Source organism: Panthera onca, chromosome A1 (assembly GCF_046562875.1).
Source record: "Panthera onca isolate mPanOnc1 chromosome A1, mPanOnc1 haplotype 2, whole genome shotgun sequence".
Taxonomy (NCBI): Eukaryota; Metazoa; Chordata; class Mammalia; order Carnivora; family Felidae; genus Panthera; species Panthera onca.
In genome coordinates this window covers 170,692,714-170,706,457 of record NC_138339.1, presented here as the reverse complement: position 1 = coordinate 170,706,457, position 13,744 = coordinate 170,692,714, and the positions used below count along the sequence as shown (strand labels likewise).

The 13,744-nt window shown below is 42.3% G+C and overlaps 1 protein-coding gene across 21 annotated transcripts in view; it reads right to left on the bottom strand.

Annotated features, from left to right (window-relative positions):
- DOCK9 (dedicator of cytokinesis 9) overlaps nucleotides 1-13,744 on the bottom strand; it is a 290,719-nt gene that overhangs the window by 150,357 nt on the left and 126,618 nt on the right. For all 21 annotated transcript variants that reach the window (XM_060636782.3, XM_060636789.3, XM_060636803.3 and 18 more), the window contains exon 2: nucleotides 9,173-9,289. In XM_060636782.3, coding sequence (XP_060492765.2) covers nucleotides 9,173-9,289 — 117 coding nt within the window. The remainder of the gene's footprint in view (nucleotides 1-9,172; nucleotides 9,290-13,744) is intronic.

Below are 13,744 nucleotides of genomic sequence, written 5' to 3'. Positions count from 1 at the left end.
ACTGTCACACTGTGTTCTGCATGAATGTTCCCACCCCGCACTATAACACGGAATGACATATCCATCATGTGTCCTAGTATCAAATGCCACAGAGCACAGCATGTACCCTCCACTGATGGACGAATGGGCCTGCTCTGCCCATAAAAGAGCATGGGGATCCAGAGGGATACCCGTGGTCAGAGAGGAAGACTGGGATACCCACCATGGTGTCACATCAGCTGAACCTCACTGAGAAGCAGCAGTGGTCACAGCCAGATCAGCCTCCTATCCTACAAGGCTGCCACCTTCATTTAGAAAGCATGGCACAAATCAAAGTTCATTATGGTTCCTCAATATATCTCTATGGTTGCGAATGGAGAATCTGGTAGAGAAGATACTTTTCACAAGTGATTTTCACCTTCACCGATATAATACTGAATTGGCACAGTGCCAAGACTGATATCCCTTTAAGTTTGTTTAGCTGAGCAAGATTTTATTTTATTTTATTTTTCAATATATGAAATTTATTGTTAAATTGGTTTCCATGCAACACCCAGTACTCATCCCAAAAGGTGCCCTCCTCAATACCCATCACCCACCCTCCCCTCCCTCCCACCCCCCATCAACCCTCAGTTTGTTCTCAGTTTTTAAGAGTGCTGAGCAAGATTTTAAACAAATCAAGGAACAAATGTGATAGTCAAGGTAATAATAACAACCAAATGTTCCTAAAGCATTTTCTTTTCCTGTTGCATTTCCAATAAGAAATAAAAGTTACAATATGTATCTTCAAAGGGCCAAGGGATCCATCTCAAGCTTAGATTAAATGCTCAAAATAGTCATTTGACCTATACCTATAACTTAATTCTTATTTCTTTTTTTTTTTATTAATTTTTTTAACGTTTATTTATTTTGGAGAGAGAGACAGACAGACAAACTGCAAGTGCAGGAGAGGCAGAGAGAAGGAGACACAGAATCCGAAGCAGGTTCCAGGTTCTGAGCTGTCTGCGCAGAGCCCGACTTGGGGATTGAAATCACGAACCTCGAGATTGTGACCTGACGAAGTTGGACGCTTAACTGACTGAGCCACCCAGGTGCCCTTTACTTCTTATTTCTATTTGACTTTATGTATCACGTAAGTTCAATAGCCCCAGCAGTTAGGCTGAATGTGTTTATTCTTAAACTGTTCAAATTTCTATCAAACGATTTAGTGCTTTGTTACATGTTGATTCACCTTACCCATGAGCTATCCAAGGTCACCCATGCCATGACCCATGCTGACTACCAAATGCCCACCTGTGTGATCTCAAACACCAAAGTGCCCCTTCTCCAACTGCTACTTTCTATTCCTCCAACTGTCCCACACCAAGCATTTCTGCTCGTTCACCCATCAGGTCCTCTACTGCCTTCTTTTCTCAGTCTAACACGCACCTCTAAAGATTCCCCATCCGGCCAAGAGTCCATGGGAAGCCATTTTAGGACCTCAGATGCCTCACTCTTGGGCCCTGCAGTGATTCCCCACCTCCCACACACTCCACCTTGCCACACTCCCACCTTGTTTTCTCTTCTTAGTTCTCAAGCACTGACATTCCCTAAAAGGCTGTTTTCAACAAAATCCTAGGTGGAAGGAGCCCACTCTCAGTTGGTGATTCATATATTCTCATTCTCTCCCTCCCTCTCACTCATTCATTCCACTCAGGTGTTGAATTCCCGCTCTGTGTCATGTGTTTCCAGGTGCTTGGGAAACATCCGTGCACGAGACTCAGATCCCTGCTCCCACAGAGCTCACATGAATAGATACGTAAGTATGTTGGAAGTGGATAAATAATGTGGTAAGAAAAAAAATTAAACATAAACAAGACTAGGAATGTCAAAGGGGGCGGGAGAGTAGGGCAGTCATCGAGGACCTCACTAAGAAGGTGATATTTGGCAAAAGGCTTGCAGGAGGTGAGAGACAGCTGGGTAAAGGGTGCATTGGCAGAGGGGAAAGCCTGAGAAAGGGCCCTAAGGCAGGGGACGGCCCAGAGTGAAGAAAGAGCCCCCACAGAGGCCAGGGTGGTGCAGCAGAGATAGTGGGAAGACGGTCAGGGAGGTCATGGGTAGATAAGACCACAGTAGCCCTTCGGGCCATTGTAAAGTCTTCATAGAAGGACTGTGAACATAGGAGTGATGTCATCTGACCTACCTTCCAAACTGACTTTTTAAATTACTCTTGCTACTCTCTTAGGATAAACTGGAAGGGGGCAAGGATAGGATCTGGAAGACTTGATAGGAGACTCTTGCGTTAGCCAAGGCGAGAAAGGATGAGGGCTGTGGCCATGGTTACAGCAGTGGAAGAACTAATCAATGACTCTTACTACCACATTACTCTTGCTGTCACCCCCCCCCCTTCATCCTATTCCCCAGGTTTCCAAACCCTCCTTACTGCCCCACCTCCCCCACTGAGCTGCACCACCTCTGTGCCAGCCTGATACTAGCCCTTCAGCCCAACCCACCTCTAAATTTCTCAACAGCGAATCCTCTCCTTGCTGCTCAGAGATGGAACTCTCTCCTTCTTCCCCCAAAAACCCTTAATTCCATCCCCAAGAACCCCCAGGGAGCCCTGTTTCAAAGCACATCCCTGTGACACTGGCATCTTCAATGTCTTCCCCATTCCTGGACTTCCCTTCTTAGCTCATTCTCTCGTCTTCCCAATCCTGATAAAACCTCTTATTATCCCTCTGCGCCATGATGATTCCTTCTCTCTACTACCATTTAACACTAACCTCTGCACCCCACCTGCTCACTTTGTCAGCCCTGGTCAGAGACTATCTTCACGGGAAAGATGTCCTAGGTATCAACTCCCCAGCTCATTAGGAGGGACTTGAGACTGTCTGCCTTTTCTGCCTGCCTTCTTCAACTCTTCTCACTGCCTTCCAGGACCCTGTAGTTTCCTGGCTCTTCCCCTACTTTCTGTCCCTGCTTCCCACCTCCCTCCTTCCTAAGTGAAGGCACCCCCAAGATCCAGTACCCACAGAGGCACCCCCATGCCCTTGGCCTCTGGGCTGCTGACTCACATTTCTATGGGTGAGCCAAGGGAATACCCTGCTTCTCTCTCAGGCTGAACTTCTGCATTTCTAACCACTTCAAGGACTCTTAGCACCTGGATGTCATACTATCTCCAACTTCATACTCCTAGAATACATTCCTATGGGACCCCACCTCTCTCATGATACTGGTCACATTTTTCTTATTACAAATATTCAGTTATTATCTCTTCTAAGTTTGGAGCAATTTGAAAGCAGGAACCCTGTCTTACATTTATACCTTAAGCGTCTCACAAGGCTGAGCCCTTTGCACGAGGAGGAGAACTTTCAATTATAAGCTAAACAGATATACTCTTCAACTCGACTGGTTGGTTCCAGCCAAAAAATAAGCTTTTAAGACCTATTTGATAATGAAAGTATGATCTGTCCCTGCTTTCTGTAAAAGTCATCACTTGAACTAGAATTAAAATTCCCATCTCCTGAAGGTCTGGCCAATGTCAATTTAGAAATAGTATTTATCCAGATTTTATTCAGGTGGGTTCAATCCTAGACATGAACTAATATCCCAGAAACCACAATGTTCACAGAAAGTTACACTATCGGCCGCTGAATTCCCTCTGATAAAAATTTCGAGGAATTTGTCAAAAGAACATTTTTCAATAAAAAGCTCAAAACAAAGTACTGAGATTATTTTTTTGGCAGCATATAATAAAAAGTGAGGACAAAACACTGTGGAAAGAATTTTTTCTTTTCAAAAGGACAGATGGGAAATGAGATCAGTGACTTCCAGGCCCTTTGTAAGTAAAGGGGCCTGGCTTCCTTTTCAGGCCAGTGGTTTGTAGATCATTATCAGTCTCATGTAAGTAGAAGAGGAAAAGAAACAGAGGACAAATAAAAATCAGGATGTTATTTAAAGGGAAATGGATTAGCCACATTTTTCTGTACAATGCTGAGAACACTCAAGGATTCTCCTGTATCTAAACATTTCCAAAAATGAAAATTTCTAGGGTTGCCAATTATTAATCACCTTTCCTTGGTGCTCCTATCTTTCCTTTTAAATTCTCTTGTTAGGGAGTATGATATTGATACTAAACCATGAAGTATCAGCAGGAAGAGCACCCGAGAAATTACTCCTCATCCTGACTTCAAACAACTTGAAGGATGACAACAATGCCACATCCACATAACACAGGAATCCTGCAACCACACGCTCTGGTTTTTTTTTTTTTTTTTTTTTTTTAACTGTGATAAATTATCTATAACATAAAATTTACCATTTAAACTGTTTTTAAGTGCCCAGTTCAGTAGCATTAAGAACATTTTCACTGGGGCGCCTGGGTGGCTCAGTCGGTTGAGTGCCGACTTCGGCTCAGGTCACGATCTCGCGGTCCGTGAGTTCGAGCCCCGCATCGGGCCCCTGTGCTGACAGCTCAGAGCCTGGAGCCTGTTTCAATTCTGTGTCTCCCTCTCTCTGACCCTCCCCCATTCATGCTCTGTCTCTCTCTGTCTCAAAAATAAATAAATGTTAAAAAAAAAAAATTAAAAAAAAAAAAAAAAAAAAAAAAAGAACATTTTCACTGTGGTGCAGCCGTCCCCGTCATCCACCCACAGAACTCTTTTCATCCTGCAAAACCAAAAACTCTGTACCTATTAAACAATGAGTCCCCCTTCCCCCAGCCCCCGACAACCACCACTCTACTTCTTGTCTCTACAAACGTGACTATTCTAAGTACCTTGCGTAAGTGGAATCACACAATATTTGTCCTAAATGATTGTCATCCTGAGCATAATGTCCTCAAGGTTCATCCAGGTTGTAGCACATCAGAATTTCCTTCCTTTTTAAAAAAATTTTTTAATGTTTATTTAGTTTGAGAGAGAGAGACAGAGCATGAGTGGGGGAGGGGCAGAGAGAGAGAGACAGACAGACAGAGACAGAGAGAGACAGAGAGAGACAGAGAGAAGGAGACACAGAATCTGGAGCAGGCTCCAGGCTCTGAGCTGTCAGCCCAGAGCCCAACTTGGGGCTCAAACTCACCAATGGCGAGATCATGACATGAGCCAAAGTTGGACCTTACCTAACTGAGCCAACCAGGTGCCCCAGAATTTCCTTCCTTTTTAAGGCTGAATAACATTCCATTGTATGGATATACCACAGTGTGTTTATCCATTCATCCACAGATGGATACTTGGGCTGTTTCCAGCTCTTGGCTGTTGGGACTAATGCTGCCAGGAACATGGGTGTGCAAGTGTCTCTAAGTCTCTGCTTTCAATTCCTTTGCATACATCCCTGGAAGTGAAGTAAGATACGCTCTTTGTATTTCTTCAACACAAACTCTACCCCTTGTTAGTTTACATCAAACACCAAAGACTAATTTTTGTGAAATGTAAACAGTACCCATAAATTGCCTCCCAGCATCCTTTTTTTTACTCATCACTACCTTTCCCATATCCTATCACTTTACATAACTGCACACACATTAGCGAGCTGTGTAACAAGCCAGGATACAGGCAGTTCTCAAGCAAGCTGCAGATTCAGTTAAGAATGTCACTGCCACCAGCATCACCTGGTAAAGGACTTCCAGCTGATGGGGAACCATGACTGGAAGCCAATGGTGGAAGCCACACTGGGTTCTATGTATCTGACAAGAAGAGGAGCAGTCCTGGGTGTTACTTTGGAGTTATGCGGAGATGGGTCGTTTCTTCAGCAAAACTCAACTTACATTTCTTGATCTAAAACATCCTAACAATAAAGGTTACACCTGTGTCTAACTGACTTTTCAAGTTTACCTACAACTTACCCAAGGAAAAGTAACTTCTAGACTCTCACCAAGGAAACTTGATAATGGACAGTAAGTATTAGAGGAATTACGAAAATGGGGAAAAAAATCACTGTGGACTTGAACAGCTTCAGAGGACATGGGATGTGAAGCAGCCTGGGAGGGGTGAGAAGGTTCTAGAAGGTGGAAAAGAAAAGAAGATATTGGTGGCAAGGAGAACCATGAAGCCAAGACAGACACAGAACAGAACAGACCGTAAAGCACAGGGCCGGTTCTGAAAAAAGAAATTCAGCCAGCTAGTGAGGGATGTAGTGGCCACACATTCCTGCCCCTGGTCCTGGCAGGTAAAACTGGACATCATAAATATTCTGAGGGCTGAGAACTGCCATTTTTTCTTTTTAAAATCCACACTGACTCCATGTCTCTCAGGTTACTTTGTCTGTTTTAAACACTTTTCTCCCATCCTTCAGCAAGTATATTTAAGAAAAAAAATACATATATATATGCATACATATAAATACATATATACATATATATATACATACATATATACACATACATATATATACATACATATAAATACATATATACATACATATATATATATACATACATATAAATACATATATACATATATATATATATATACATACACACACACATAAGACTCATTTTCAGAGAACACAGGTATCTTTAGAGGCTGACGAAAATCAACACGTGTCCTGCTCTAGAACTATATGAATGTTTCATCACTATCCATACTTATATTTTAACAAATTCTCATTTTGCACAAAGTTCTATTATTTTAACAGTTAACTAATATTGTTTAACTAGAGTGCATGGCAAATTAATCCCCAGCAGCATTTTGTTCACTATTTGACCTACTTCCTAACCAACTTGCTATTTTTTTTCCATATGAAATACTTTCTCCTGATCTAACTATTCCCTCTGCTTGTAATAATACAAGGATAATTCCTTGTATTACTCTATTCTACCTAAAAATAGAGGGACAGACAGAGGGCATCTGTGACATTCTAAGACATTCTGCTCAGTCAGCTAAATAGACAGTTATTAACATCACCAAGACAATCTAGCAAGAAAGCACAGTGTAAATGTTCTTACCTAAATAGAATATAGGAATCTCCAGGATAATAAATAACAGTATCCAAATTTAAATGGAGCCCATCATAATTACTGTGATAGGGATGAAAGCTGAAATCCAAGCTCCTTAATCTTAATCTTCAGAAAAAACTTCCCCCAAAAAGAAAATAACACTTGCTTACTCAATCTTGGCCAGTAAAGTGTCAGTAAATTCTTTGCCTTTTCCAGAATATTTATGCCTCATGTCTCCAGAGAAATAGCTACAGGCAAAAGGGACAAAGGAGTTTTTCTCAAAGTTTCAATCATCTGACTCTACAATTACTTGAACATACAAGTTCCTTGTCGCTGGGGTAAGAGATGATACTAATTAACTGTATCTTTTATTTTATTTAAATCCAAGTCAGTTAATATACAGTGTAATGTTGGTTTCAGGAGTAGAATTTAGTGATTCATCACTTATGCACAACACCAGTGCTCATCACAAGTGCCCTCCTTTATGCCCATCCCCCATCTACCCATCCCCCCCACCCAACACCCCTCCAGCAACCCTCAGTTTGCTCTCTGTATTTAAGGTAAATTAACTGTATCTTGTTTCTTTGGTTTGTTTGCTTCTTAAATAATTTTATCTCAGGCGGCAAACACAACTTTGCATTCTAGGTTGCAAACACTTGGGATAACTTTGTTACTCATACGAAGAATATGTACTTCACGCTCAGAGAAACTTGAGATAACCTTTAGCTTCCTCGGAGCACACTACAGGAAAAATATGTCAACATGAAGTATAATTTGTAATCATCTGACTTAACTTCTCATGCTAATAAATTTATTGCCAAGATTACAGGCGAAAGACATCACTCTGAGGTTTCCATTTCTAATTGTGCTGTCTGAATAGTCTATTCGTGTGAGGAGGTTTTCAAAGCATCCTATTTTTAGGCATGATTTGAAACCATGTATCACTAGAGGACACTCTGGCAGCAGCATCGCTAGCGGTCAATGCCACTTCCCTGGCCTTCCTTGTTTTTCAGGAAGGAATGAAAGAATAATCATTTTCTTCACATGTATCTGTAACAAGAAAAAAAACATTTGTGAGAATTCCCACCCTTCTTACAAACTGGAGTCTCTCAAATTTGGTGGAAGAAAAAACTTCAAGGAATATAATTTAACAATTGTTATTAACACAGAAGTTTCTAAAGACAATGCAGTAGGCACAGAACTATGTGTGGTGGGTTATGTTCTGGGGAATAGGATTAGAAAGAAAGTGGTGGGGGAAGCTTTTAATCGTCAAGTATTTCAATAGTGCCTAATCTGTTTTGTTCTACAAGTATGTAGTACTTTTTAAATTAAACAACAAAGAATCAATGAAGCTTTAAAATAAATAAGGCAGCTCAAGTCGAAGACAGGGCTTGGGTGGTAACAGCGCTGGGTAGGGAAGCATAGGGCAGAAAAGGGGGAAAGACCAAGATGAGATCCCAGGACAGCAAGGGAAGTAACCAGGGCCTCCAAACAGACTGAGATGACTCCAGGTTGCCAGGCCTCTAACACCATTGGGGCCCTATTCTTGTTCCTCACTATCCTCCAAGCTCTTGTGGGTCCCTCAGCCACAGGCCGTTCGCAATCTGAAAGACTTAAAGCAACAATCTAGAGAGCAGCTCACGGAAGGAGCCATGCCAGGTCCTATGCTGGCAGCTGCCGGGATCCAAGAACTGCACCGCATCAGAGAGGTAGGACCTCAGGACATTCCTGGCTACCCCCAGCCCTTCTCTGGGAGCCCACACACAGTACAGGCACTCTCATGGCAGTTTCCCAACGTGCCATTCTAAAAGGACGCATGACAAAATCCTCTACTGCTCCCCAGCAAATCCCCTCCTTAAGGGCTAAGGCACTTGGCAAAAACCTTAAACCTCTCTTCAAACAAAGCTCGTAAGACACAGGAGGCATTTGTGTCCATTAAATCAGCCCAGAAGATAGCACTTGTATGCAAAATATAACACACAATCACACACACACATTTGTTTTTTACATCTGCTGTAGGCATATGTAAATATATGTAATACATATTCATATCTATCTATCTATCTATCTATCTATCTATACATATGCAAAAATAACACCATTTTAAAAAATCAACCCATAAAGGAATGCCTGGAAAAATAAAATGACATAACTTTTCTCTCATAAATAATATCTTCATCTTTTAAAAATCCTAAATTAAACAACCAAACAATAAATCAGTAGATAAAAAAGAACTGTCTGTAAACATTGACCACACGGCTCGATTTGAAAGGTATCTACCTGGAAGTCATCATAAGGGAAGAGCAGCATCTCCCTTAAGCCATCGTTCAGGATCTGTGTCTTCTTTTGGACGATGACATTTTCATAGTCGAGTGGTTCAATCAGCTTCGGCTTTGCCTAAAAGGTGAAAACATAAGCAACTGAAACATTCTTATAGACAAATACAATTTCTTGAAATTAAAGAACTTCCTACATGTTTTTGTACTTTCCAACCCTGCTTCAATGTTAATTTTGCTACAAGGAAGAATCAGAAACAAGAGATAAAAGTCACTTTCAAAGGAACAGAAGACACTTTCTGGGATCCTAGCTACAGTCATGCTTATTCAGTTACTGAAGCACAGAGAAGGCTATGAAGTCTGCTGGAACTTCCAGTTGTGTCTTAGGTCACCCCTACCTAGGTCAGTCCCTTTCCAAGCCTTAGACTCTGCCATAAATGCCCTGCTTAGGGGTCCAACCGTGGTCTGATGGTGAAGGCTGGAGGTCCATAGTGGCATGCTTCTTGGCCCAGGTTTAAAGCATCCACAGGGCTCACTGCTTCACATAAGGCTCCATGGAACTCTTCTCAGAGGATCAAAATATCCCTGTCTCCTGAAGTATCTATACACTTATTATCTAATACCTAAATATATAAAAGCATGTGCTGGACCCAAACCAAGCAAGTAGGGGCAGGAGGATGGCATCACTTAAACCAGGGCTTGTGGGTGCCCCCTCGGCGGGTAGGGATGAGCATCCACACCATGCACTGAGCAGAAGAAAGAGGCAATAAGCAGGTGGGTAAAGAAATGAAAGAATAGGCCTTTTGTGACCATTTCCAAAGTTAGCCTTCTCAGTAAAAATCTCCTCTATCGATTGCCAGTCCTTGCCACAGTCTTTACTGATCACTTCCTACATGGAAGGCACTACTAACGGGGCTAGATCCGGGATATAGATACATATTCAGCTATATCACAGTACGCCAAGTGATAAAGCAGGCATGCACGCATGCACGTGCACGCGCGCGCGCGCACACACACACACACACACACACACACACACAATGTTCTCAGAAGTAACTAAGTCCATTATATCAACGGTTACTTCAACATTATTTTTTTAAACTATTAATGAAAATCATTTGACTGCATAATCTCAACACGTGGTATATATATTTAAATGACAATAAATACATAGGAAATGTATTAAGGACATCTGGTATGTGGCATCACATTGGGAATTGCAACTGAGGGTGCTGTATGTTCCCCAAATCGGTCTCCCTTCCTTCTAGTACAACTGAACTACATTTCCAGGCCTCCCCATGGTTAGGTGTGGCCCTGTGCCTTCTGGCCAATGGCACGTGAGGGGAAGGGGTCTGGCCACTGCCAAGCCTAGACCGTAAAAGCTCTCTGCTAGAGACTGAATGGTGTGTCCTTTAGCAAAATTCATATGTTGAAACCGAATCCCCAATGTGATGGTTTTAGGAAATGGGACCTTTGGGAGGCAATTAAGTCATAATGGTAGAGGCCTCATGAATTTCAATTAATAACCTTCTAAGAGACCCCAGAGCTCCCTTCTGCCATATAAAAACACAGGGAGGGGAAAGCCGTCTATGAACCAAGAAGTGGGCTCTCTCCCCAGACACCAAGTCTGCTTGTGCCTTGACTGTAGACTTCCCAGCCTCTAGAACTGTGAGAAATAAATACGTTGTTTACACCACCTACTCCATTATATTCCGTCCCAGCTGCTCTAAGTGACTGAGAGAGCCTCCCTCCCTTCTCCCCTCTGCCATCAGGATCCACCGGATCCAGCACAGGACCCAGGAAGCCTGAGGACAGGATAAAGCCCCAAGATAGAAGGAATCTGGATCCTGAATCACCCAGCAGAAGGCTGCCTGCTTAAAACAGGTGCTGAAATACCTTGTGAGCAAGAACTAAAGCACCTACTGTGTTAAGCCACTGTGATTCTAGAGTTGTTTAAAGAGGCAGCAAGCTTGCTCTACCTAACATACATATAAATGTTCATATTTAACCTCAATTACTTGATTTAAGTGGATGCTGCAAAGATGTTCTGACATGCTAAAAAAAAAATGCAATGACCAAACAAGGACATGGTTATTACAATTAAGCAAAATATACATTTATGGGCAGAGACAAAAAATATCACAAAAATTAAAGCTATCATAATGGAAGTGTAGATAATTTCTTCCTATAGGATACTCAAAATGTTAAACTATTTCTACAGTCAAAAAGTGGTTCAAAAAAAGAGAGATTGACACAAACTATTTTCAAAGAAAGAACTGAAAATAATAAAAATACTCTCCAAAATGTTTTTTTAACTGTTTATTTGGAGAGAGAGCGTGCACATGTGAGCAGGGGAGGGGCAGGGAGAGAGGGACAGAGAGAGTCCCAAGCAGGCTCCAAGCTGTCAGTTCAGAGCCCAATGTAGGGCTCAATCCCACGAACCATGAGATCATGACCTGAGCCAAAATCAAGTCAGATGCTAAACCGACGGAGTCACCCAGGCACCCCATCTGAAATATTTTTAATTCAATTTAAATAATACCCTCCTTTATTTTAGTTTGTTGCACTGTACAAAGCAATCAGTTTGTAAGTGCTTGTTGGCAGAATGGATAGGTGTCACGATTAGTTAACATTTTCCTTGGGAACCAGGACTACATTCCAAATAAAACCCAAAGATGCTCTGGGTACCTGGGTGGCTCAATAGGTTAAACATCCGACTCTTGACTTCGGCTCAGGTCATGATCTCACGGTTTGTGAGTCTGAGTCCACGTCAAGCTTGTTGCTGTCAGCTCAGAGCCCACTTGGGATCCTCTGTTCCCCTCTCTGCCCCACTCATGCTCTTTCTCTCAAAAATGAATAAACATTAAAAACAAAAACAAAAAACAAAGATGCTCATAGCTTGATACAGTGACTAGAGTTCTGGATTCTGACAGCTACACCTCCGTTACAAAGAGGTCCGATGGAAAGATACTGCAGGACAGGAAAGACTCTACATTCTCCCCACCCCACGTGGTGTCCAGTGCATGAATGTGACCCGGTACGCTCAGAGGGGGTGAGCTGGTCCTCTACGCCAGCCCTGGGGCCCTCCAAAGGCACTAGTGGGTGTGTTCCCTTCCCGCCCCTTCCAACATTGCCAGAAGTGCACTCCCTCCAGGCCACAAGGCAAGGTCGGTGTGCTTGTCAGAAAACAGTGCCACAATGTGAGCCCTTGTCACACAGCATGCTGGAGGGACCTGCTGAGAAAGGGATTTTTCTTAGCCTATGTTTCGGAGGTTTTTGCCTTGCTCCCATGGCACAGCTCCCTGGATAGACTATTCTTGTGTTCTTAGAGCAGGGGTTGGCGAACATTTTCCATAAAGAGCCAGAGAGTAAATACTTCAGGCTTCGTCAGCTTTAGGGTGTCACAACAACTAAACTCTGATTCTGTAGCGCAAAAAGTAGCTAAAGACAATAACTAAACAAATGAGCACAGTGGCGTCAAAACTACAGAGAAACAGGCAACAGCCAGATCTGGCCCAACAGCCATCGTCTGCTGATTTACGCTTTAGAGTTACCTTTACCTCTTAGCAGTCAGTCCCCTTTACCCAATTTAATAATTCTTCATGTTAATTTTTCATTTGCAACTAACTCATCATGTTGCCTGTCTCTAGGCTGATACACACAACAGGTTTACATGTTCTTAAATGTACTTAATGATTATTTCCCACAAATTTGACTAACCTTAGACTGTTTTAAAGGTTTAATAAATAAAACCATAAAAATACTCATAGGTCAGTTTTGCCTGTTTATGATACACTTTTGTTAATCAGGTGGAGTACTGTGTTCCTCTGTCCGTCTCTTAGAAGTATGTAATGAATCAGTGTAATGTTATGGCTGTTACAATTACCTTGCTTTTGTGTGTCACTGTGTAACCCGGACTGTGTTTTCACACAGATGATCACACTTAATCAACTGTGAAATTAATTAAATAAGGTGGCCCTGTGACTGAGGTAGCTGCACCGCCCTGGTGGGCTATGTAAGCAAGCCACATTCTAAGCCTGTGAATGTCTCAAGGTTACAAAATCAAAATGCTAAAGACAACCAATCAGAGACAGCCTACTAGGCTTTAGGCTATAGCCAATCAAATAATTTCCTCTCTTTGCTTCCGCACATTTTTTCTACATGAGTCTCTCCAAGCTCCTAACAATTCCTGACAACATCTGTTTTGGTGTCACCCAATTCAAAATGATTTTTGTCCAAATTCTATAAATGTTTAATACACCTCAGTTTATCTTTTTTTTTTTTAATGTTTATTCATTTTTGGGGAACAGAATGTCAGTGGGGGAGGGGCAGAGAGAGAGGGAGACACAGAATCGGAAGCAGGCTCCAGGCTCCAAGCTGTCAGCACAGGGCCCGACACGGGGCTCGGGCCCACAGATGGCGAGATCATGACCTGAGCTGAAGTTGGACGCTTAACCAACTGAGCCACCCAGGCGCCCCAATACACTTCAGCTTATTTTTTAACGTATCTTAGTGCCACTGTAAGGTAGGCATGGAAAAGATATTCCATTTTACTTAGGTTGCAAACTGAGGATCA